Source organism: Meles meles, chromosome 9 (genome assembly GCF_922984935.1).
Source record: "Meles meles chromosome 9, mMelMel3.1 paternal haplotype, whole genome shotgun sequence".
NCBI lineage: Eukaryota > Metazoa > Chordata > Mammalia > Carnivora > Mustelidae > Meles > Meles meles.
Genome location: NC_060074.1, coordinates 13117432 through 13144307, shown reverse-complemented (window position 1 = coordinate 13144307; position 26876 = coordinate 13117432). Strand labels below are relative to the sequence as shown.

At 37.9% G+C, this 26876-nt stretch overlaps 2 protein-coding genes across 16 annotated transcripts in view; one reads left to right on the top strand and one right to left on the bottom strand.

The window, feature by feature from the left end:
- Window positions 1-8408: 8408 nt before the first annotated feature.
- On the bottom strand, window positions 8409-17224 carry NDUFB3 (NADH:ubiquinone oxidoreductase subunit B3). Of its 4 annotated transcripts, XM_046018295.1 has the most exons (4): window positions 17086-17143; window positions 16377-16432; window positions 10734-10875; window positions 8409-8700 (listed from the first exon to the last, which is right to left on the bottom strand). In XM_046018295.1, exons 3-4 carry the CDS (start codon window positions 10871-10873, stop codon window positions 8544-8546), a joined length of 297 nt encoding a protein of 98 aa, XP_045874251.1. In that variant the 5' UTR covers window positions 10874-10875; window positions 16377-16432; window positions 17086-17143; the 3' UTR covers window positions 8409-8543. The 4 variants fall into 4 exon arrangements, with proteins under 4 accessions (XP_045874251.1, XP_045874250.1, XP_045874253.1 ...); XM_046018294.1 differs by lacking the exon at window positions 16377-16432 and having other exon boundaries at window positions 17086-17224; XM_046018297.1 differs by lacking the exon at window positions 16377-16432 and having other exon boundaries at window positions 17102-17220.
- FAM126B (family with sequence similarity 126 member B) overlaps window positions 17193-26876 on the top strand; it is a 75808-nt gene continuing 66124 nt past the window's right edge. For 2 of the 12 annotated variants that reach the window (XM_046018288.1, XM_046018287.1), the window contains exons 1-3: window positions 17492-17541; window positions 18294-18327; window positions 18510-18575. The gene's annotated coding sequence lies outside the window, so the exon portion shown is untranslated. The other 10 variants (XM_046018285.1, XM_046018284.1, XM_046018286.1 and 7 more) reach the window with 8 other exon arrangements.

The window sequence follows — 26876 nt, the reverse complement described above, 5'->3', positions numbered from 1 at the left end:
ATGAAAATGTGTGACTTTTCCAAATGGCAGAAAACCTGATTTATATTACATTTGAAGTGTATGTAGTCTTCTTATTTTGTAATAAATTCCCAGAAACAGAAGTCTTTTGCAAAGACCAACATTCTTTTCAGTTAGTTTTGTAATTTGGGGGCACATTTCAAGAGTTACTTCATTTTCCTTCTCCTCTTTCTTTCTTTCTCTTTCTTCCATGAAAGATCAAACAAAAACACACAGACCTTGAGACAAGAGATTTTTTTCTTTTTTCTAAGATTTGTTTATTTACTTTTTTTTTTTTTAAGACTTATTTATTTATGTGACAGAGACAGAGAGCACAAGCAGGGAGAGCGGGAGAGGAACAAGCAGGCTCTCCACTGAGCAGAGAGCCCTGGGCTCAACCCCAGGACCCCAAGATCATGACTTGAGCCAAAGGCAGATGCTTAACTGACAGAGCAACCCAGGTGGCTCTTATTTATTTACTTTAGAGAGAGAGAGAGAAAGAGAGAGAAAGCAGGGGGAGGGGCAGAGGAAGAGACAGAGAGAATCTGAAGCTGACTTGGCTCTGAGCAAGAAGCTGAGGTGGGGCTGGATTTCAGGACCTCAAGGTCACGTTCTACGCCAAAATCAAGAGTCAGACACTTAATGGACTGAGCCACCCAGGTGCCCTGATTTTGTCTTTTTTTTTTAATGGCTGAAGCTATGATTTAAATTACATGTATCAAAGGTAATTCAATCTAAGACAATATACAGCATTTAATAATTTAATCTATATCTGGTTAACATTCTGAATATTTTATTATATATAATATTTATAATATATAATGTAATACAACGTAAAAATAAAATATTATATACTTTTACATATAATGCAATATATAAAATTATCTTTGTAGTATATCCTTTCTGATAGAATCATTGGCAAGTAAATGTATTTTCCATTAAGTGTTTTAGTTTCTGAAGCTGATTTTCCAACACACATACAAAAAAATTTTAAAGCAAACCCCCCCCACACACCAAAACCCTCTTTCCCCACTTTCCAAACTGATACTGGAGGTAAACCAAAACTCACTAGGAGGATTCCACTTCATTAGCATAGTTATTTGAATTTAAATACCTTGCAACTCTAGGGATTTAGAAGATTCCAGGATTATATCAAATTTTGAAGCTCTTGTTGCCGACCGAATGAGAGTCGTCATGAAAAAACATTCAATTTTTGTTGTAAACTACCTGGGTTTTATGTAATAAACTGTACATTGAAAAAATACCTTAAAAATTGGTGAATTTTTTAAATGCTTTTTTAAAAAATATTTTATTTATTTGACAGAGAGAAATCACAACTAGGCAGAGAGGCAGGCAGAGAGAGAGGAGGAAGCAGGCTCCCCGCGGAGCAGAGAGCCTGATGCGGGGCTCGACCCCAGGACCCCAGGATCATGACCTGAGCCGAAGGCAGAGGCTTTAACCCACTGAGCCACCCAGGCGCCCCGAATGCTATTTTTTAATGATAATGACTATTATAAGGAGAAATCACATTAAACTCCAATCTTTGTCTTAACATTTTATGCATAATATGTAAATATTATCATCTATGTACTTTAAAAATACACAAACGTAGAAGTTAAAGTTAAGGCAAAGATCAGGGGCACCTGGGTGTCTGCCTTAGGCTCAGGTCATGACCCCAGGGTCCTGGGATTGAGCCCACTTTGGGCTCCCTGCTCAGCTGGGAACCTGCTTCTCTCTCTGCCCCTCTCCCCTGCTTGTTCCCTGTCTGAAATAAATAAAAATTTTTTTAAATAAAAGATTAAGCATTTTAAAATATGTGCTTATCACAATGACTATGTGTTATTATTAGTTAATATATCAGATCAGAGTACTCTTCAGGTTTCAAGTTTTTACTTAAATTTTAGTTAGTTAACATATAGTGCAATATTAGTTTCAGGAATAGAATTTAGTGATTCATTACTTACATACAACACCCAGTGCTCATTATGACAGGTGCCCTCCCTAATACCCATCACCCATTTAGCGCGTCCCCCTGCGTCTCCCCTCTACAACCCTCATTTTGTTCTCTATGGTTAAGAGTCTCTTATACTCTGCCTTCTTCCCTCCCCCCCCCTTTTTTCTTTCAGATCAATGTACTCTTAGGGCAAGGTCCATTGTACTGATAGTGGGTCCAAGTCCATATTTCAGTCTTCTTGCCTTTTTTTTTTTTCCAGTTGGCTGTTTTCATGATTAGATCATTGTATTTACCTAGTAATGTTGCTGACAAGAGTTCATAGCTCTGCTACTTTCTTCTTGTCTCTTGCTTTTGCATTATCAGTATTAGCTTCAGTCAGCACTTTCTTTGTAAAAATCTTTCTAAGCCACTTATCTACTTCATGAAGATTAGTTTAGTTAAAACTAGTAGATAATAAATTCCACAAACCAAGCACATACAACGTGCAGTCTGTAGCAAGTTGGTGAAAAGTTCCTTTATTTTCTCCTTTGGAGGGTAGAGCTCCTGCTTTCCCTTCAGGATACCCTATTTACTATAAATTCTATGTGACCACTTGGAATCCACCAAAGAAGGGAAAAGCTCACTGTTAATCTGTACAATAAACTTCAGCAAAATTGAATTCATTTTTATTAAACATGAAAAAATATATATGTATGTTTAAATATTTTCTCTTATCTCCCTGAGTTGTATGCATCCCATTTGGGGGGCATCATGTTAGAAAATGAGTCTATTCTCTGATAACCAAATTTTTAAAGGAAAAATGGTAAATATTACCAGAAACAGGGAAGAGAAAGAGAAGAATGAAGGGTAGGACTCAAATTATTTTTCCTGAACTACTTTTCTCTACCCCCTAATTAAGTGGACCTTGCCAATGTTTTACGTCTCTACGAAGCTAAAAAAATTTACTTTAATATGCAGACTGCGTATTTCCTTTAAGGCCCAATATAAAGCATCTTCCTTTGGGGGCATCTGGGTGACTCAGTTAGTTAAGTGTCTGACTCTTGATTCCTGCTCTGGTCATAATCTCAGGGTCATGAGATTGAGCCTGGCCTCAGGCTCCGCACATGCTGGAGTCTGCTAGAGATTCTCTCCCTCTCCTCCTGCCCCTCCCCCGTTCACATGCGCTCTCCCTCTAAAATGAAAAACAAAAACAAAAACAAGGAAAGCGGGTGCCTGGGTGGCTCAGTGGGTTAAGCCTCTGCCTTTGGCTCGGGTAGTGATCTCAGGGTCCTGGGATCGAGCCCCACATCAGGCTCTCTGCACAGCGGGGAGCCTGCTTCCCCCCTCTCTCTCTGCCTATTTGAGATCTCAGTATGTTACATAAAGAAATAAAGAATCTTAAAAAACAAAACAAAACAAGGAAAGCATCTTCCTTTCCACAGTATCATTAAAATCTACATTTGACTGAAGCAGCAAGTGGATGCTATACACCCTATGGCTGTAAATATACACCAAAGACTAAGTTCCGCTTGTCTCTACAGCTTCCATCATGCCGATATGCTTCAACCCCTTTACCTTTTTTATTTTCTTCTAACTTGTTTCTTTTATCATATTGACCATTCACATGTATAAATACTAATTGTTCCCATGTTTTTGTCTTTGCGCACATTTTCTACCCCACCTTGTCCCCTGACGTCCTCTATGTTACTTTTTTTTCCTCTCATGTTTTTAAAAAATGTATGAATCTGTTTCAGTAGGTGTATCAAAATAGTTTTGTTCAAAGTACAGAAAGACCATGAAATTACTGTAAAATTAGATAGTTTTGACATAAGATCTAAAAGAATAATTTTATGGCATCTTATAGTACTTATCACATACAGCATGTTAGGTAACTCAATATGGTGGTTACTATGGAGTCAGACCTGGATTGAAAATCGAACTCTGGAATTTACTAGCTGTGCCATCTTAAGATTCGTTACTTTACCAAGGACTTACATACAAAATGGAGCTAATAATATTTTTACATGTAGTCATCTACAGTGTTTATTTATGAGGCTAGCAAACACATAATTAACATTATTTCCAATTGTACTTCAGTCATACATTTTAAGAATGAATATTACATTTAACTGGTTCTAATCCAAGTAATGGCCAAGAGCTAAGATGACAGTGGTTTGTATTCTCTGCAGCTCCCAAGGAATTCAGGCAATAGTTTTCAAATAAAGAAAATATAAGGAAAAACTTTACTCCTTGCTTCCAGAAAAAATTATGATGGATAAGAAATACTCTAAAATAGAAGAGAAAAATTATTGTTATTCTCTGTTATAAACATGTCAAGCGCTGCACTTTCCATCTTTTTTTCACCTAATCCAACAAATGAGTTTACTTATGGGTATTCAGAATATCTACTGTTTTTATTTAATGTTTTAACTAAGTTCTATACCTAATGTGGGGCTTAAACTCATGACTCTGAGATCAAGGCTCACACTCTGCTGACTGAGTCAGCCAGGCATCCTGGGTTATCTACTTCTTTTTTTTTTTTTTTTAATATTTTATTTATTTGACAGAGAGAAATCACAACTAGGCAGAGAGGCAGGCAGAGAGAGAGGAGGAAGCAGGCTCCCTGCGGAGCAGAGAGCCTGATGCAGGGCTCGATCCCAGGACCCTGGGATCATGACCTGAGCTGAAGGCAGAGGCTTTTAACCCACTGAGCCACCCAGGCGCCCCAGGGTTATCTATTTCTTGAGTGAGCTTTGGTAGTTTTGTCTTTCTAAGGCCATTGTCAATTTCATCAAAATTCATTGACATAAAGTTGTTTGCAAAATGCTATTATTGTTTTAATGTCTCTAGGATCTGTAGTAATGTCTCTACTTTCATCACTAATATTCTTTTTTTTTTTTTTTTTTATCAGTTTGGGTAGAGGTTAAGTCTTATTAGTTGCATCCCACACATTTTGGTGTTTGTGTTTTCATTTTATTCAGTTAAGAATTTCTAAATTCCTGAGATGCCTGGGCGGCTCAGTCAGTTAAGCTTCTGCCTTCGGCTCAGGTCATAATCCTAGGGTTCTGGGAATCAGTCCCACATGGGGTTTCCTGCATCACTGGGAGCCTGCTTCTCCCTTTGCCCCTCCCTCTCCACTCTTGTACTCTTGCTTTCTTTCTCTCAAATCAATAAAAAAAGTAAGATCTTTAAAAAAAAAAAGGAAAAAAAGTATTTCTAGTTTCCCTAGACCTCTTTTTTGAGCAGGAGGTATTATAATTTCCAAATATGGATGGATTTTTCAGATACTTTTAACCTAATTTCTTTGTGATCTGAGAATATGTTTTCTGTAATTTAAGTCCTCCTAATTATATTGTTTTATGACCCAGAATATAGTCTGTTGTGATAAATGGTCCATATGCCCTTGAAAAGAATGAATGCTGTTTTGGAACAGAATGGTCTATAAATATTACATCAAGCTATAGTGTTTTTCAGGTTTTCTATAGGCTAGATAATTTTCTACTTTTTCTATCAATTACTGAGAAAGGAGTGTTGAAACTGTCAACTTAGTTGTGGATTTGCCTATTTCTCCCTTTAGTTCTATTTGTTTCATATAATTTAAAGCTCTGTGCAACTTCAGGAACCCCTTCTATCTTTTACTTCAAAATTCCTGTTGGCTGTCATACTTTATTGTAATGGCCTGGTTTCAGATCACTAATAAACAAATCTGGACATATTTTTTAAAAAATAAAGCTCTGTGCATATACATTTCCGATTTTTATGTCTTAATGGACTGAATCCTCCATTATTGAGTGAGAATAGTCTTTATTCTGAAATTTGTTTTGTCAATATTCTTTTTTTAAAGATATTATTTATTTATTTGAGAGAGAGAGAGCGCGCGCTTGAGATGGGAGAAGGCCAGAGGGAGAAGCAGACTCCCATGGAGCTGGGAGCCCAATGTGGGACTCCATCCTGGGACTCCAGGATCAGAACGAGCAGAAGGCAGTCGCTTAACCAACTGAGCCACCCAGGCGCCCTATTTTGTCAATATTCTTTTCATTACTGTCTGCACAGTGTATTTTTCTATTACCCTATGTTTTAAAGGAGGTTTCATGTAAACGGCTTATAGTTGGGTCTTACTTTTTTGCCCAAGCTGAAACTTTTAATTGAAAGATTTTACAGTTTCACTTTTAGATCATTCTATATTTAATGTAATTATTCATATGATCAAATTTAAATCTAGCATCTTGCTATTTGTATTTTCATATTGTTTTTTACCGCCTGTTAAACATTTTCCTTATCTTTTGCAGTCTTTTTTATTATTCCATTTTCCCACATCCCATTTACCACTATTAGGAATTCTTGTCTCATGTATTTAGCCATTTCTCCAGTTTGTTTACAAAGAAGAAATTTATAAAGAAAAAAATTCACTCTAAGTTTTGTATTAACTTCGTTATTCAAGCAATAATATAACCACTTCAGGAAGTTGAGTTTATGCCTCAACTTAACTTATAATCAAAATTTAAAAATCTGGGGCAACTAGGTGGCTCAGTCAGTTAAGCTTTCAGTTCAAGTAATAATATCAGGGTTCTGGGATAGGATCCCACACTGGGCTCTCTGCTCAGCAGGGATCCTGCTTCTCCCTCCCTCTCTGCCCTCCCCGCCTCCCCCCCAGCTTGTCCTCACACACTCACTCTCTCTAGTAAATAAATACCAAAAATCTTTTTTTTTAAATTTTTTTTAAAGATCTATTTATTTGACAGAGAGAAATCACAAGAGAGGCAGGCAGAGAGAGAGGAAGGGAAGCAGGCTCTCCGCTGAGCAGAGAGCCCGATGTGGGACTCGATCCCAGGACCCCGAGATCATGACCTGAGCTGAAGGCAGCGGCTTAACCCACTGAGCCACCCAGGCGCCCCAAAAATCTTTTTTACGTTTTATTTATTTATTTGACAGAGAGATCACAAGCAGGCAGACAGGCAGGCAGAGAGAGAGGAGGAAGCAGGCTCCCTGCTGAGTAGACAGCCTGATGCCGGCAGATCCCAGGACCCTGAGATCATGACCTGAGCCAAAGGCAGAGGCTTAACCCGCTCAGCCACCCAGGCACCCCCCAAAAAAATCTTTTTTAAAAAATTTAAAAATTCAATGTGGGAAGAATGTGTAGTTTGTTGTTAGAGATGCAGAAAAAAATGTCAAACTTTTCAAATCATTGGGATAATGAGGACTTTAGGTAAGAGTAGATAATATCACAATAAAGACAAATGAACATGATATGGATATGTCAGTCAGAACTGGGCAGCAAGTGTTTTACAGCATAATCTAAAGGACTTGCAGCGGATGGTTAAAAACAGCAAGGCTGATTCCCATTTAAAACTCAGAGTACACCCCTGTTCATAGTAGCATTATTCACAATAGTTAAAATGTGGAAGAAAACCAAGTGGTCAGCAATGGATAAATGGAAAGAAAAAATGTAGTGTATACATACAATAGAATACTATTCAGATTTAGTAAGAAATTCTGGCCATGCTACAGTATGGATGAAACTTGAGGATATTGTGATAAGTAAAATAAGCCAGTCACAAAGAGACAAATACTGTATGATTCCATTTATATGAGGTACTTTTGAGTAGCCAAAATCAGAGAAAGAAAGTAGAATGGTGGCTGCCAAGGGCTGGGAGAAGGGGGAATGAGTACTTACTGTTTAATGGCATAGACTTTCAGTTTTAAAAGATAAAAAGAGTTATGGGGATGAACGGTGGTGATGGTTGCACATTTGAATAGTATTTAGTACCACAGACTGCACACTTAAAAACAGTTGACAAACTTTACCACACTAAAAAAAACTTGAAAAGTAACAAAACCTTTTTAAAAAAATTTTTTTTTTTAAGATTTCTTATTTATTTATTTGACTGAGAGAGATCACAAGTAGGCAGAGAGAGTGAGAGGGAAGCAGGCTCCCCGCCGAGCAGAGAGCCCGACGCGGGACTCGATCCCAGGACCCCGAGATCATGACCGGAGCCGAAGGCAGCAGCCCAAACCACCGAGGCACCCAGGCGTTTTGAACATATCCATTTGTTCAAATATATGCTGGCTTTCTGCCATATGCAGAATCCACTACCGCTGGTACTGTCTCCCTACATATTTCAAACCAATTTTACACGGCTTAACGCATTTTTTAAAAAGTAATCCCCACAGTTAACATGGCACTTGAACCCATGACCCCATGATCAAGAGTCTCATGCTCTGCCAGCCATGTGCCCGAGACATTCTTTTTTTTAAAGATTTTATTTATTTATTTGACAGAGAGAGATCATAAGCAGGCAGAGAGAGCGGCAGAGAGAGAGGGAGAAGCAGGCTCCCTGCTGAGCAGAGAGCCTGATGTGGGGCTCGATCTCAGGACTCTTGAGATCATGACCTGAGCTGAAGGCAGAGGCTTTAACCCACTGAGCCACCCAGGTATCCCCCGAGACATTTGTTTTTTTAAAGAATGATAAAAACAGACTAGCACGTGTATTCTTACTTTATTAAATCTTACTTGTATTTTTTAAGGGAAAAACAAACAGAGTAGGTTACACTGAAGAAAGCTTATTTTTATAAGAGAGCTAAGAAGCCTTTAAGATACTTCCAGGTACTATCTTCAGTGATGCTTCTTCTCTTTATTCTTGGACTCCAGGTAATATTCAGCCCCTACAGCTACCACAAATGCCGCAAATCCCCATTTGAATCCTTTTAATAATGCACCAACAAAGGAAACATTGTGTGCAAAGCCACCCATGTATCTCCAAGCTTCATTGCTAGAGGGGAAAAAAGGAGAAAATTATAATCACATACAAATTACATACATTCACTAAAACAGATTTAATTTTCATCTTTCTAATAGACTTAAATGCAACCTTATGTAAGATAATCTAAGTGGATCATAGTACGAATCTTTCTGTGACATAAGATAATTAGGTCCATATGTCCACATTTCACACATAAACAGAAGAAAAAGACTTGATCATTTCATAGTCATTAATACCTAGGATTTTACAGAATTCCTAAATGCAAGACTCACTTCAGGCTACTCATGAGAGGTCAGCTGTGTGAGTTTGCCCGTACCAGTCATTACAGCACCGTTTAAAGAGGAAGTTCGAAACTTGGGTATTAAACCTTGCTCTGTCACTTACATTCACAACTTTTTCGGGTAGTCAAGTTACTTAAGATGTTAGGGCTTGCTTCCTCTCTTACTCAATGCTGATTACTATCTACCTTAGAGTGTTATTATAAAGATTCAACAGGGTAATGTATGATATATTTTGGCACAGAAGAGTATGTAACACTTAATATTACTATTCTTCCAGAGAATCAAGAGCTTTTCCCTGTCATAGCTGCCTGAGCTTTAGAAGACTTCTTAATAAAAAAAAAAGAGGACTGACTTTCTGCTCTGGCAATCATTCTTCTGAGTATCCTGAACACAGAAGTAAACAGAATTCAGAGAGCTCTAGTAAAAAAAAAAAAAAGTCTACTCTCACAGGTAGGGATAAATGAGTGGGGAAAATTATGTTATATAGAAAAACCCCCACTTAACTCTAAAAATCTGGCTTACTAGAAAATATGAGAGTTAATCAAATCTAATTCAGATACCAAAACCAAAGATATTAGAAGAAAACTACGGGGTAATGTCCTTCATGAACACAGATACAAATATTCTCCATAGAATTTTAGAAAATTGATTCTAGCAACATATGAAAGGATAATATATTATGATGAGGGGTTTCCCTTAGGAATGCAAGACTGAAAAAAAAGGAACTCAAGATTGGTTTGATATTTTAAAATCAATAAGAGTAATTCATCATATTAACAGAATGAAAAAACTATGTGAGCATCTCCATAGATGCTGAAGAAGCATTTAAAAAAATTCAACACTCAGGGGAAACTCCACAATGCCCTACAACAAATATACTTAGTGGTGAAAGACTGAATGCTTTCCCCCAATTAGGAACAAGGCAAGGGCTCCTGGCTGGATCGATCAGTTGGTTGAGCATGTGAGTTTTGATCTCAGGGTCCCACAATGGGAGCAGGTATTACTTAAAGAGATAAATTAAAAAAAAAAAAAAAGAAAGAACAAGGCATGGATGTCAGCTAATGCTTTTATCCAACATTATACTAATAGTGTATAGTACTAGCCAGTGTAATAATGCAAGAAAGAAAAAGTTTACGAATTGAGAAGGAAGAATACTGATTTTAGACAAAATGGTCATCTAAGTAAATTCTAAGAATTTTGTAAAAAAAAAATCTGCTAAAACAAAAATGTGAATTTACCCAAGTAACAAGATAAAAAGTGGATGTATAGAACTCCATTGTATTTTCACATATTAGCAGAGAAAATTGGCAATTTAACACTACCATTTAGCATAAAATATGGAATAATTCAGGATAAATTTAACAAAATAGATTGGTTTTTTAAAGCAATAAAACACTACTAAGAAAACCCAACGGAATCTAAACTATCCCTTGACTGGAAGATTCAATATTGTTAAGACATGAATTGTTTTAAGTTTCTATTTAAATTCCAGTTAGTTAACATACAGTGTAATATTAGTTACAGGTATACAATTTAATGATTTAACTTGTTAAGACATCAATTATCCTCAGTTTGGCTCTGAGTTGTTGTGATCCTAATTTAAAATTCGAGCAGCTTTTTTGTAGAAACTGAAAAGCTTGTTTTGACATTCAAATGTAAATACAAAAAACCTAGAATAGCTAAAACAATAAAAAAAAATAAAGGAACATAGATACTGATCCTTTAGAATAAATTCTATCTAAATTATTTAATTATTCTTACCGGCCCCATGGGTCCCTTAGCCCTCGTGCAGCCAGCTTCTCCTGGACAGTTTCTAATGGCGTCCCTTCTATCTTCCATTGTCTGTAATCTGGAAGTTCCAGTTTACCATGGCCATGTTCATGCCCATGTCCATGGGCCATGTCTAAAGGATAAGATTAACACAAAAGAAAACTATGCCAATCGTAGATATTAAATACCCAAACACTGTTAATGTTTTGAAAGGAGAGCTAATATAAATACTTGAAAATTCTGAGTTAACAGGTTTTATAAAACAGTATCCTGGGGCGCCTGGGTGGCTCAGTGGGTTAAAGCCTCTGCCTTTGGCTCAGGTCATGATCTCAGGGTCCTGGGATCGAGCCCCGCATCGGGCTCTCTGCTCAGCGGGGAGCCTGTTTCCCCCTCTCTCTGCCTGCTTCTCTGCCTACTTGTGATCTCTGTTGAACAAACAAATAAAATATAAAAAAAAAAAACACAACAAAACAGTATCCTATTACATAAGTAGTGTATATTCACACAGAGTATACATATACAAAATATAAAAAAGAAAAAAAATCAATAATCCTACCACTTGGGACACCTGGGTGGCTTGGTTGGTTAAACATCTGCCTTTGGCTCAGGTCATGATCCCAGTGTCCTGGAATCAAGTCCCACATCGGGCTCCTTGCTCAGCAGGGAGCCTGCTTCTCCCTCTACCTTCCTCTTCCCCTGCTTGTGTTCTGTCTCTTTCTGACAGATAAATAAAATCTTTTAAAAAAATAATCCCACCACTCAGAGATAACCATTTACTATTTTGTTCCTTTCTTCATTGTAAGAACAGCTAATATTTATTGGGCCCTATGTGCCAGGTGCACCAGAGTGCTTTAACATGTATTAAATCCATTACTCCTGAAACAACTCTTTGAACTTAAATTACAGTTATTATCACCCTTTTACACATGAAGACAATGAAGCTCCTACAAGGTAAGGAACTTTCTGAAGGTAACAAAAACAGTAAATGGTACAATTGGTTTTGAACTTCGTAGTTTGATTTCAGAGCCCTTGCTCCTAACTTCTTTTTCCCCCAAAGATTCTATTTATTTATTTATTCGGCAGAGAGAAAGACAGAAAGCAACCACAAGCAGGAGAAGGAGCAGGTAGAGGCAGAGAGAGAAGGAGACTCCCCAATGAGCAGGGAGCCCAATGTGGGGCTCCATCCCAGGACCCTGAGATTATAACCCAAGCCTAAAGCAGACTTGTAACCGACTGAGCCACCCAGGCTCACCTGCTCCAAACTTCTAAGCAATACTGTTTCCTTCGCTTTAGTCCTTTCACAATGTGTAAATATGCATAATGAAAATGTACATACTATTTTGTTGCCTGCATTGTTCAGAAGATTCTTTTTAAAAATGCAGTGTTATTGTATTTAAATATCTATGATCACAAGAACTTTTTCTGTAAAGAGCCAGAGAGTAAATATCTTGGGCTTTGTGGACCAAGAGGTAAAATCAAGGATATCTTGTAAGTAGTTACATAACAAGAGAAAAAAACTTTACTGATAAATTCAAGATATAATAATAAATGAGTACAATTTTTTGGTCATATAGGTCAGATGAAACAAATGAAATTCCCTTTTCTGGGGATAACATTTTGCTTAACTGGGGCTCAAAGTTAGGGTTCCTTAGTTAGCAAATTCATTCCAAATGTTCATCTGTAAAAACCATTCTTAGTTCATGGGCAGTATAAAAACAGACAATATGCTGGATTTGGCCAGCAGGCTATGGTTTGCTGACTCCTGAACTATACCAACAGAGACCTTAGGACCCCTAAGCCTCCTTAAATAAAATATGCCTGTAATGGTTATAATAAAGACTTCCATTTTACTAAGTGTTATTTTTTAAGTTTATTTATTTGTAATCTCTACATCCAACATGGGGCTCGAACTCACAACCCAGGGATCAAGAGTCATGTGCTCTACCGACTGAGTCAGCCAGGCACTCCACTAGTGTTATTTGCATAGATAATGTAAAAATAAACTTCAGATCAGTCCCGAGTTAAATTGCTATGAATTTCAAATTAAGGAGGTATGAATTAATACCCCTTTTGTATAAGGTTAGCAGTAGCAAGTCTATAATCACTGCTCTCCAGAAATAAAACCAAACCAAATAATTATTACCATTATGTCTGCATTTATAACTCTGAGCAGGCCCAATAATAAGGCAGGGCTCTTACACTGCATTTTAGAAGACAGAGGTAATTATTAGACAATGTATACTAAAGATACATCATGTGAAATGTTCATTCCATTAAACAATAGCTCCCAGAATATTGGAGGGGGGTGTTATACATAGTCATTCTGACAAATTAACCAACACTTTATATTTAAATATATTAAGATAATCACAAAACATTATTTTGATGTTTTTTACATTTAAAAAAGAATGAAAACCAATTCTCACCAAACACAACTTAAAACAACATTCACAATTTCAGTGAAACATTTGATTATTATTTGGTGGATTCAATAATAGAGGGGAGGGGTGCCTGGGTGGCTCAGTGGGTTAAAGCCTCTGCCTTTGTCTCAGGTCATAGTCTCAGAGTCCTGGAATCGATCCCCGCATCGGGCTCTCTGCACAGCGGGTAGCCTGCTTCCTTCCTTCTCTCTGCCTAACTCTCTGCCTACTTGTGATCTCTGTCTGTCAAATAAATAAATAAAATCTTAAAAAAAAAAAAAGAGGGGAAAAAATTACCATTTCAGATTTCAAGCTGATTTTGAGATTCAATACATTATTATAAAAGAAATACTTTAAGAAGTGTTTAATTAGGATATCTTGGTTTCTTCAAACCATGTTTTAAAAAAAAATTTTTTTTAATGTTTCAATACAAAAATCTTTAAAGAGATTACAAGACAAACCCTTATTTTGGCAAATTTCAGTTCTAGAATGCTAACCCTAATTGAGTATCAACATACCTGGCAAAGAATATGAAACAAATGTCAAAATCTTTTGGCGAAATAGTTTGATTTTGAGAATAAAAATGGAGGGGCTCCTGGGTGGCTCAGCTGTTAAGCATCTGATTCTTGATTTCAGCTCAGGTCATGATCTCTGGGTTGTGAGATGATGCCCTGCAACAGGCTCTGCGCTGGGCATGGAGCCTGCTTAAGATTCTCTTTCTACCCCCTACCTCCCCTTTAAAAAAAAAAAAAAAAGAAAAATGGATGTATTACCATATATGAAGGCTATTTTTAAATTACAATATTACTATGTTCAAAACATTTAAGTAAATTGGGAGAAATTTTTTGAAAAAAAAAAAGAAAGTATACATATTAATTTCTCTTAATTTCCTTTAATAAATTCGATGCATTTTCTCTTCTACCTCATTAAAATATTTCAGAGCGCGTCCCTTTAAAGGCATTTATTAAGTAGAATATTTCAATGACTTTTCAAATAGCGGAAGAACACAATTTCTAGGGAACTTTTTTTTTTTTTTTTAAAGATTTTATTTATTTGTTTGACAGAGTCACAAGTAGGCAGAGAGGCAGGCAGAGAGAGAGGAGGAAGCAGGCTCCCTGCTGAGCAGAGAGCCCGATGTGGGGCTAGATCCCAGGACCCTGGGATCATGACCTGAGCTGAAGGCAGAGGCTTTAACCCACTGAGCCACCCAGGCGCCCCTCTAGGGAACTTTTCATTTTCTCTTTAAAATTATTTCTGTTTCAAAATAGCCAGAAATCAAACAATGATATCCTGATCTCTTGAAGGAAGTTTGGAATTCTACTTCAGTGCAGACTTTGTTGCTATAGAGATTGAATCCTGGATGCACCACTGATAGCTCTAAACTTCTGGGCAAATAATTTAATCTCTCTGAATTTGTTTCCTCATATGACATGAGGATAAAACCTACCTTGCAAGATTGTGAGTTTTGTGGGAAACACATCACATTGTGTTTTTACACCCAGGTGATGAGACTGTGACTTAGCACAACCATTGTGAAAAACTGGTCTGAACTAGAAATGTCCAACATTTGAATACCTTATGGTCTAGATCTGCACTATTCAATATGGTTTTCACTAGCATATGAAGTGTGACTAGTGCAACTGGGAATCACAACTTTCTAAAAAATTTTAATTAATTTAAATTTTAAGTTGGGTTCTCAAATCAGTTATTGGAAAATTTTAGTGTGTTTGGAACAATTTAGGCTATGGATTTATTTTCTCAGTTGTAAATTTTGCAAATATAAACATAGATCAAGTGTTTATATTTATGAAAACTTACCACACAAACATACTTAAGTGTAAAATACATCAATTTTGAGAAAGTATCAAGAAAATGTAAAATATTTCATTAATAACTTTTAATACTGATTACATCTTGAAATAATACTTTGAATATACTGGATTAGACAAAATATATAATTAAATTAACTTTGTTTCTTTTTACCTTTGTAATATGGCTACTACAAAACTGTAAATTACCTATGAGTCTTGCATTATATTTCCACTGGACAGCACTGTTATTAAAAACTCTTATGTAACTATACACACACACACACACACACATATATAAACAATAGATCTATTTTATAAGAATCTTCTTAGGGGTGCCTGGGTGGCTCAGTGGATTAAGCCGCTGCCTTCGGCTCAGGTCATGATCTCAGGGTCCTGGGATCGAGCCCCACATCGGGCTCTCTGCTCCACAGGGAGCCTGCTTCCTCCTCTCTCTCTGCCTGCCTCTCTGCCTACTTGTGATCTCTCTCTCTGTCAAATAAATAAATAAAATCTTAAAAAAAAAAAAAAAAGAATCTTCTTAGACAGATTGTTTATGTGGCTAACCCCAAACTAAACAACTCAAATATCCAACAATAATAATGCATCATTTGTGGAAGTCACGCTATGGAGTACACAATGAAAAACCACGTGCAAAAGTATGAACAAATCTCACAAATAATGAACAAGGGCTGAGTTTCAAAAATACATACACTTTCATCCTATTTATATAAACTGAAAAACCAGACAATTCTTTTTTTTTTTTTAAGAAATGCACCACAGATGGAAAAATTAAAGCAAAAAAAGTGAATGTTTATCACAAGTCAGGATGGTGGTTACTCTTGGTGGAAGAGACAGAATCACAGAAGCTCATGCAGAGAGCATCTAAGGCAGTACTTTTCAGTCTATTTTTAATTCTTGCACCCCAAAGGAGCTTTATCAGATACTTTTTTCCTGCCCCAATGAAATTTTAATACCACGGATATACCGTACTTATCTGCTAAGGTACCATGGCTCTTTGGAGGGCCACCACCCATTGTCGTCTTTAAGATTTTTTTCACCTCTCCTCCAAGAGCCAATTTTCATCTCTTTGAAGGATAACCACCTCTGCTGAGAATGCAAGTTCTAAGTTATTGGCAATGTTTTATTTTCTAACCTGATGGGTGGTTACATAGGGTTTGCTTAATTGTAACTCTTTAAACATATTTATATTTTATACACCCTTTTGCTATGTATATGTCACAATAAGAACTAAAATCAGATAAATGACAGATTATGCCAAAGATTCAACATCGGATAATTATTTTAGTTTCAGAACGGTTCAGACAAAAAAACAGTAAGTTTATTAGTTCAACAACAACAACAAAAAATACATATAATCATGAAACTTTTAAAAAGCTAGCTACCTGTGTTTGGGGTGAATCTCCACCTCCACTAGTGGGGGCTGGCATACTTTCCCTAACTAGAAAATAAGAGGATAATGCCACTCACACACAGTACACGTAATTTTATGGTTTACCAACGACCTTCAAGTATATAACCCAACTAGCCTTCATTTTTAAAACTGTGACTATGGGCATTAAAAAAATAAAAGACAAGTGAACTTTTAGTGTGTCCTCCAGTCCCTGCGCCTAGTTATAGGCAATTTAAAAATAGTAATCACTCTAAAAATGGATGGGATTTTGTACCCTGCTTTTTTCACTTTAACGTTATCATAAACATTCACACCAGAAAAGCCTTACTTGAAACCATACATGATAGTTGTGAGGCAGGCATTGCAATTATTCTTATTTTAGGATTTTTCGATTTGGAGCTGTTCTGCCTTTATTCGATTCAGAGGTAAACCAGAAAACACAGGGCGGGGGTTTGCGGGTGGGAAAGGACGAAAAAAGCGTACGGACCTAACCCCAGTAACTCTCACCGCATCCTCCTACAAAGTACCCCTCACTCTCCCAGGACTTCATTGCTCTCTATTGCCACTTCTTCGATCCCCTTCCCTCGAGGTACATACTCTCAAGGGCCATTCTCCATTTAGCCTCACCCTTTTCTACAATCCCCAGAACGGAGCCTCACTCTTATTCCTGACCAAGAGGCCTCCCACCAACTCTAATTTACCTGACAGCAATCTGACCTCTCACGACACTCAAGAGTCAATCTTCCAGCGGCGCCAAGCGGAAACGGAAGTTGTCCCCTGCAGTGCCTTACGGCAGGAAAGCGGAGGGGCCATTTAACGTTCCGCACTAGGTTACAGATTCCTGGACCGAGTGCGGAGGACATGAAGGGTGCTGGAAGTCGACATTTTTTCCGCGCATCTGTGCATAGGGGGTCCGACTGAGGTAAGAATAATTGTAGAGGACAGAACGGCAGGGAAGAGGCGATGTTTTCCTTGCTGGGAGACCGGAATCCTTAGACACTGCACAGAGGGGAGGGCCGCGAACATGCTCCAGCCAGTAAGTGAGGCAGTTGTTAGAGCGTGGAAGCGGCCAATGGGAAGGCTGGTTGTTGCGCTGCAGTTGGCAGGCTGCTGCGGGAGGCGGTGGCGGTGAGAAGCCGGAGGCAGCGGGGTGACAGGTAGGCGGCGGCGCTGTCTTTGGGGGACGCGGAGTGCTAGATCGGGAGAGATTTTCTTCTGGGGCTGAGAGAACCGTAGAGAGGATGTGACGAGGGTGGTCTTGGAAGGCGGTAGCTGGAGTGTTGGTGGTTCCGGAACCTCGCGCAGACCAGGTAGCAGCTTGGGAGGGTCGTGAGGAGAAAGCCGCTGGGGCTGGTGGAGGCTGAACCTTGCGGGGCGACGTGGGGGCCTAGGGTGTGAGGGGCTGCGGTGGCAATGGCAGAGAGAGGAGAGAGGCGGGAGCCAGACGACATCGTGAGGGATGGAGGAGTTCCTTGCACGAAGCTCTAAGAAAAGGACGCGGCATTGCAGGCACGGGAGAGAAATCCTGGAATTGCTTCTTATGGCCATTTCTCGGGGTGGGAAGGGTGTGTGTGGAGAAGCAGCATTAATTTTCTGGCGGTCAGATCCTTCAGACTCTTTATAGCTATACATTATGTAACCCTTGGCTGTTATTTACCCAAACAACTAGGTTGTCGCCCTTGGAAGAGGAGGTCTTGCAACCTAGTGATGTGTTAGAATAGTTTTTTCCTTGGTTTGAGCGCTTGCCGGTGAGGAAGCATGAAGGATAGTCAGGAAGCTTATCCCAAATACGGACTTGGGTTGAGAGAAATGTTGGTTAGAGACTAGCAGCCAGGTTCATGTTTTGTAGTTCATGAATTTGTTTTGAGGGTGAGGGCGGATTATAAATATGTTTCTTTTTAATCTTCAGGAAAGTGGAGAGCCTCAAAAATCTATTGTAGGAGGTAAGTGCAAGTTGGAAAATGACTAGAAAATTACTTGTTAGATCCCCCCCCCCCATATTGTGGATGTTAGGGACTGTGAAAATAAGGTGGTGATTTGAAGGGGGATAGGGTGGGGAGAAGAAGTCATCTTTTAAGTAATTTGCTTATTAGGTCTGATAAACTAGTTATGAATTTTTTCTTAGGTTTAGGAAGTATGCTCTTTGAACCTCTCCAGCTGAGGTAAAATGTATTTACAGACACAATGAACTGTAAATGATTTATCTTTTTTTCTGAGTTTTTATAATTGTTTGCACAATGGAATGTAGAGTAAAACAGGAATTTCATTCAGTATTTGTACGGAAGGACGAACTACATTTAAAATTAGATTTTATAGCGCACTGGAAAACTTTAAAAGAAGCATTATAAATTGATAATGTGGAAGCTGATTGAAATGTAGCCTTTACCTGGGAGGATGAGGACTAATGAAGTATGAGCAAGTGTGTAATTTTCCTTTTTGTGTTAATGATAATTTATATTAGTATATCCCAGAACCTAAATTAAAAGATTCATTTTGTTGTAAGTATCATTTGGCAAAAAGAGGTGGAGTTTGTTCTGAAATGTTAGTACGGAGATATTTATCAAGACTTAAGTTAAAAATTTTGATACTTGGTGTTTCACTCTTTGTCTTCCTATCTTTTTGCAAGAGTGATACTATCTAGTCACAAAGAATACTTTCTGTTTTAGGTAGAATTCTGTAGTGAGTGCCTGTGAACAAATCTCTGCTTTTGTGCAGGGTGGTGTGAGTGTGTGTGTGTGTGTTTCTGTGTGTGTTTCTGTGTGTATGTGTTTCTTCTTATGTAACCAGCCTACTAGGGCTGTCTTAGAGAACTAATGGCTGATTTTGAATGGCCAGTAGGTGTCATTGTAGAATGCAACAAAGTTGCACATTGAGTGGGAAATTACCCAGTGATTTAAGAAACCCTCGTCAGAATTAGAATATAATAATAATTGGCTTATTATTTATGCATCATTAGAAGCCCAGTTTTCTGACACATTTCAGTATTGGAGTTGTTTATAAGGAATTTGAAACACTGGCTGTAAAGAAGTATCATTTTTTGCTTTAAAATAGACCTTATTCAAACCTTCTTAAATCCACCTCTTAAGCCATCTTGACATGCAGTAGGGACTTGAGATTGATTATTTTTAATTCTCAGCTTTGATGTTTAACAGTAGTTTATTAAATTCTATAATGATTAGGATTTTCAGCTTGACTGAGCTTTATAATAGAAAAAAAACAATGCTGTTACATAATAAAAAGCTAAAATGATAAAACATGGACAGAAAGTCTCTAAACAAGTTATCAGCTGGACCAAAAAAAGTACTTTGCTGTTTTCTTTTAATTCAAGAACAGAGGAATTTCTGTCTTTCATTCCCTGTGGTTTAGTTTTTTTGATGTCCAAAATAGCTTTTTTATATTTTTATCTGGCTAGTAGACTATGTGCCTTTCTCAGGATGATGAACTGAGTATTTGTCATTGTCTAAAATATAACATCATGAATTCTGGAGGGAGCTGACACAGAAAGCTCTTAAGGTGGCTGACAACTGGTGTGAATATAGCCCTTAACCTGCAGAGCCTTCTAAGCTCTTAGCTCTTTGTAGCTCTGGTCCTTTGTCTGCTGGTGATACAGTGTTAAAAATAGAGTTGGACCTAATTCACAAATTCTCCTGAAGGTGGAAAGTTACATATGTATCAGAATAACCTGGGAGTTAAAAAAAAATAGGCATACACATATACCTATTATATCTCCTCCACTTCCCTTCAGAATCTTAATGGTAGGAGGAATGTGAAGGGAGGTAGATATATCGTGAAGGAAAAAAAGATCTCCTAGGTAATATGGTTCATCACTGGCTTCCACTTTAGAATTAGTGATCTAATTTATGGCTCTCATATTTGTGGGATGAAATAGCAACAGTATTCACTTGAAAGAAAGGGCTTCTAAATCTATCAATATTTTTATAGTTCAGTAAAATTTCACCATTTAAGGTCATAGCCAGGCTAGATTTTCTGACCAGCAGCTAAAGTTGTCAAAATAAAAATGGTCCTGAATGTTTTGGATTAGTTTTTACTTGACAGCTGCTTTCCATAAACCAAACTAATTTCTTCCACAATTCAGACCTGTGCTAATTTAATTTGTACAGATGTTGAGTCATATCTTGTTCTCTTAATGTCTCTGAAAGCTATCTAGCTGTAGAATTAAATAGCACTGGAAAATACAAATTGAAAGTTTTCTTGCTTAAAGTTCTTTTAGGATATTGCTTTGATACAATGAAGATACACATTTATCTTTTGTGTAAATATTTACTAATATATATATTAATATATGTTAAAGCTTGAAACTGTGAGTGTGTTGAAAATAGGCCCTGTTTAGAAATTCATGATCCAACTGGGAAGGGTATGTGCTATGGTGAATGCTGTGAATTGTGTAAGACTGATTCACACACCTGTACCCCTGAAGCAAATAATACATTATATGTTAATTTTTAAAAAATAAAAGAAATTCATGGTCCATCTTTAACAAGGTCTAAACTTTTCTGTTTGGGTCTCTGCCATGGAGACAAGTATAAGAAAAAGTAGATGAGTAGACTAATTTTGCAGAAAGATGTAAAAACTCAATTATGTAATGTATTAAGAGGTATGACTTTGATCACTTATAGAATTATAGTTCTAGGTTTGAAATATAACTGCTAAAAAATTCATAAAATATGGTAAGTGACACCAATTTATTGAATGGCAAAGCATGGGTTACAAAATACTTATTTTTTTATATGTAAAACACTTAACTCCCAAAAGTGTATGCATTCAGTTTATCTGTCACTTTTGTTATTATGGCCCCTTAACTCTTTTTTTGTAAATTGAGGTATAATTGACATAATCCTTGATTCCTGATAGTGCTTGGTTCTTAATTAATACAGACTTTTGTTAGCTACTGAGATTTGTCATTTTACTTCTTTAAATACCTTTCCCCATATATTTTTTAAAAAAATGTGTGGAGGGAGTTGGATGCTGAGTGGTGAATGAAACTGATCTTTTTATATATTCTTTTGTATGGAGGCTTAAAAACATTTTTTTAATCCGACTTTATATTTCAGGGCAGTTTTAGGTTAACAGTGAAATTGAGTGGGAGGTACAACAATGTACCACATACCCACCCCCCACACATGTATAGCCTCCTCCATTATCAATCTGCCCCATAGAGTGGTGCATTTGTTACAGTTGATGAACCTAATTGATACATTACTATCACCCAAAGTCCATAGCTTACAGTAGGGTTTGGTCTTGGCCTTGTACATTGGACAAATAAAAAGTGACATGCATCCACCATTATGATATTAAACAGAGTAGTAGTGAGGCTTTTTAACCAGCAAATATTCCTTTTGTAGTTCTTTCCTTTCTAAATGAAAGAGAGTGGGGAGTGTACCTCTGTACTTTCTACTTGATGATTGTAAAATCTAAAGTTAGTATGAACTTGTAGTGTGTCACAGCACTTACTATTTATTGTTTTTGGAAAAAAACTAGGAAGAACAAATGTTTTTGTTCAGAATTCTGTGGTCAAATCTCTTCTCATTCTGTACCTTGTTCCTCTGATTTTATTTGCTCAGTTAGCATCTAAATGTGATGATACTTAAGTCCGTCTTTAATCCAGAGCTTTTCCTTGATCTCTGGTTCCTGTTCTATAAGCTAATTGCCTGCTGGATGAGGATGACTTGCAGGTCCCTCAGACATAGTGTGTCTTAAAGTGAATTCATATTTTATCTTTTATCATCTGATGTGCTGAAGCTGGAACCTGGTATTATCTTTGACACTTTATTCATATATCTTTCATCTCAACAATGCTGGCTTCTGTTGACTTACCTTCTTAACTACTTTTTAAATTTCGTTTACTTCTCTCAGTTTCTACAGTCTTTAGAAGTACGAAGAGTTAGGACTTAGAGGTGTACTGTCTAGATTAGAATTCTGGCTTCACATTTGTACCCTCAATTTCTTTGTCATTAAAAACAGAGTAGTACAACTGCACAGTTGCATTCTTGGGCATTTACTCCAGAGAAATTGAAACTTATATTCACATAAAAATCTGTACGTGAGTGTTCATAGCAACTTAATTCCTAATAGCCCTAAACTGGAAACAATTCAGATGTTCTTCAAGGGAATGGTTAAACAAACTGGCACATTTTATACCATGGACCACTGTGCAGCAATAAAAAAGAATGAACGGTTGATACTTGCAATTTGGAAGAGTCTTAAGTGAAAAAAAGCCACTCCCAAAAGGTTATATACTCTATGATTCCATTTAAATAATGTTCTTAAAATAACAAAATTATAGGCATGAAGACTAGATTAATGATTACCGGGAGTTAAAGATCAGGGAGAGGGGAGTCTTTTGATAGAACAGTCTGTATCTTGATTGTGGCAACAGTTACACAAATATAAGTATATTATAAAATTGTATAAAACTGCACACACAAGTGAGTGGTTTTATAACTGCTGGTATCTGAATAACATCTGTAGACTGTGCCAGTGTGAATTTCCTGATATTTTACCATATTTATGCGAAGTGTTACCATTGGGGGAAATTGGACCAAAGGTACCTGGGACCTCGTGGCACATATTTTGGAAACTTCTTGTGAGTCTGTTTATTTAAAAAAAATAAAAATTTTATTAAAGGGTAATTAGATTAAATGAGCATATGTAAGTAAGGTTCTTATTACAGTATTTAGTGCATCATAAATACACAGTAAATGTAGTAGTAGTGGCCCCAGCAGCAGTGATAGTTCAGGCCTCTCATCTCTTTCTAGGCCTTTCACCAGGACCATTCCAGCAGTCTTATGGGTCATCCTGGAGTCAGTCTTACCTCCTGCCAGTCCATTCTAGAGTGCAACCAGAGTGTTCTTTCTGAAGTACCTATCACATATTACTTACTTCATGCAAAATACTTCAGTGGCTCCCTGTTGTACTTTCATACATAATTTCTTTTCTTTTTTTTTTTTTTTTTAAGATTCTGTATTTATTTATTTGACAGAGAGAAACACAGTGAGAGAGGGATCACAAGCAGGGGGAGTGGGAGAGGGAGAAGACGGCTTCCCGTGGAACAGGTAACCTGATGTGGGGCTCCATCCCAGGACCCTGGGATCATGACCCAAGCTGAAGGCAGACGCTTAACGACCGAGCCACTCATGTGTCCCTAATTTTATTTTTTTAATCATAGTGGAATGAAGCGTTGGAATCAGCATTCCCTCCGGGATACTACAATAGGTGAATTGAAGATAAAAACAGAAAAATCTTCAGTGATTTTTCTCATCTTAAGGAACTATTAAGTATTGGTTATTTTAAAGTTGGAATTTTGTTTGTTTTAGTTTTTTGTGGTTTTTGGTGTTGGTGCCCAACACACTACACCAAAACTTAATGGCTTAGGGCAAAGAGATTTATGGTTTTCATTGTCTTTAGGTTGACTGAGAAGTTCCTCCGTTGGTTTCACTTGGCTCTCTCATGTAGTTGATCTGCCTGGAGAATTGACTGAGGTGGAAGGTCCAGGGTGTCCTCACTCACATGTTTACACTTGGTGCTAGCTGTCCGTTAAAGTGTGGCTTCTCATTCTCTAGTAGGCTAGTCTGGCAATCTTACATGGCATTTTCAGGGTAGCAATTTTTTTTTTAAAGATTTTATTTATTTATTTGACACACAGAGAAAGATCACAAGTAGGCAGAGAGGCAGGCAGAGAGAGAGGGGGAAGCAGGCTCCCTGCTAAGCAGAGAGCCCGACGCAGGACTCGATTCCAGGACTCTGAGATCATGACCTGAGCCGAAGACAGAGGCTTAACCCACTGAGCCACCCAGGCGCCCTTTTTTTTTTTTTTAAGATTTTATTTATTTAAAAAAAAAAAAAGAAAAGATTTTATTTATTTATTTGAGACAGCACAAGCAGAGGGAGAAGCAGAGGGAGCAGCAGAGGGAGAGGGAGAAGTAGGCTCACTGCTGAGCAGGGAGCCCAGTGTGGGGCTCGATCCCACGACCCCGGGATATTGACTTGAGCCAAAGGCATACGCTTAACTGACTGAGCCACCCAGGCGCCCCTCAGGGTAGCATTCTAAAAAGGTGAAGGTAGAAGCTGCAGGGCTCCAACTCTTTAGGGCTTAGCCTCTGGAACTTACATGATGTCCCTTCCATCACATTCTGTTGGTTAAAGCAACTTGCAAAGCTAGCCTAAATTCAGGGGAATGGAGAAATAGAGAAAGATCTCTGTCTCTGTAAGTTTGGGCTGCTATAATAAAGTATGATAAACTAGGTGGCTTAAACAACAATTTATTTCTCATAGTTCTGGAGGCTGGGAAGTCCAAGATCAATGTGCCAGCAAATTGTTTTCCTACTGAGAGCTCACTTCCTGGTTCAGAGATGGCTGTCCTCTCATTGTGTTGTCAGATGGCAAAAGGGGTAAGAGAGCTCTCTGGGGTCTCCATCCCATTTATGAGTGCTCTACCCCTCTGATCTAATCACATCCCAAAGGCACCACCTCTTAATATTATATTGGAGGTAGTTAGTATTTCAGTATATAAATTTTGGTGAGACACAGACATTCAAATTATTTTCTATTTTCTTGATGTAAGAATGGAAAACAGTCCAAAGAAAATGGTACATTCACCAAGAATTTGAAACATTGAGACTTAACAAGTACAAATAACATAAGTATAATATAAAGTTGTTAAATGGCAAGCGAGGTAGGGGAGGTTCAAAATATTTATGAAGTACAGCAGTCTGTATAATATATGGGAAATCAACCTTATTTGATTGTTGTGCATACAACAATATTACCTGAAAACTTGAAGGGTTATTCTATAGAAAGGTTACTGAACAGTTTTTAAACAGCTGATTTAACATCTTCCATCAAAATATTTATTTTTCCTAACCTCTTATTTTCATATAATTTGGTCTTGGCAGTGACAGTTTTATAAGCCACGTTACTTTTCTAGAACATAACTCCTAAATGTTGGCAAGAAATTACCGTACTGCATTATGAAATCTTGTCACTGTACCAAACTACTATAAACACCCCTCCAGCTGAGCTATAATGGTGCTGTACCTTCATAGAGTATAGGCTCCTTGTTTTTTGTTTTTTTTTTTTTGTTTTTTTTTTTAAAGATTTTATTTATTTATTTGACAGACAGAGATCAAGTAGGCAGAGAGGCAGGCAGAGAGAGAGGAAGGGAAGCAGGCTCGCTGCTGAGCAGAGAGCCCGATGCGGGACTCGATCCCAGGACCCTGAGATCATGACCTGAGCCGAAGGCAGCGGCTTAACCCACTGAGCCACCCAGGCACCCTAGGCTCCTTGTTTTATCTTGCTTCCTAGTCTGTCCCGTTTCTGTGGAAATGTCTTACATTTTATCATCATCAAGTTGAAGCATAGCTGAGATGGCTGTTGGCATCTCAGACCACAGATTGTTGCTGAGTCTCTTTTTCACCTTATCAATGAGGAATTGTGTTTAGCTGCTAGAAACAGATAAGAAATAATCATTGCTTAAACAAGATAGAAGTTCATTTCTTTGTCTTATGGAAAAAAAAATCAGAAATTGGCAGTTTAGGACTAATAAGGCACGTCCACAAAGTTATCAAGGGTCCAGGCTCCTTCTGTCTTTTTCCTATGCCATTTTTAGCCTGTGGCTTCCATTCTCAAGGACACAGGATTGGTTACTGGATATCCTGTAATCACATCCAAGTTCATGGCAAAGGGAAGGAAGAAAGGCAGAGAACAAAAGGGCGCACCTCTCATCTTTTAAGAAGCCTTTCTAGAATTATTCAGACAGTACTTCCTCTGATCTCATTTACCAGAACTTAGTCATTTGGCCATATTTGGTTACAAGTGAGGTTCAGAAATAGCTGAGCATATAGACTATATCAGTGGGGGTGCAGGTAGGCATCTGTATTGGGCGGGAACTAGGAGTCTTTGTCGTGCTCGCTTCTCTCTCTGCCGAGTCTGCTGCTGACTGCCCAGTTGTTGCTGTTAAGGGGTTCATCCAGTATACTTGAATAAGTGCTATGTGCTAGGCCTTGTTAGGAACTGGAAATGTAAACACAACAGAGGAGTAGTCCCTGCCCTAGAGAAGCTATAGTTTAAGAATAGGACTAATAAGCCTGTACACAGGTTTCTGGGAATGAAAAGTATTAAGTACTGTGTACTGTTAGGACTAGTTACCACTGTGATTCTGCCTACTGCATCAATTTATAAGACTTAAGATGGAGAGGGACCGGTCGTTGCTTTGAAAGAGTAATAGTAATGAAAAGAAATCAGCTGTTCTCTGCTTCCTAGGGGAGAGGAATTAAGGCTGTTTCCCTTCTCCATGGGCCAGATTTGAAAGAGGTCCTAAAGGAATAGCTCTAGGGACACCTGGGTGGCTTAGATGGTTAAGCATCTGCCTTCGGCACTGGTCATGATCCCAGGGTCCTAGGATTGAGCCCAACGTCGAGCTCCTTGCCCAGCAGTCTCCCTCTGCTTGCTACTCCCCCGACTTTTGTGCTATCTC

What these genes read in the sequence shown, in the direction of transcription:
- NDUFB3 (XM_046018294.1), bottom strand. Translation starts at nt 10,873, where the DNA reads ATGGCCCATGGACATGGGCATGAACATGGCCATGGTAAACTGGAACTT. An exon ending in CTAAGGGACCCATGGGGCCG is followed by an intron (nt 8,701 to 10,733) that starts GTAAGAATAATT and finishes TTTCCCCTCTAG; the next exon opens with CAATGAAGCTTGGAGATACA.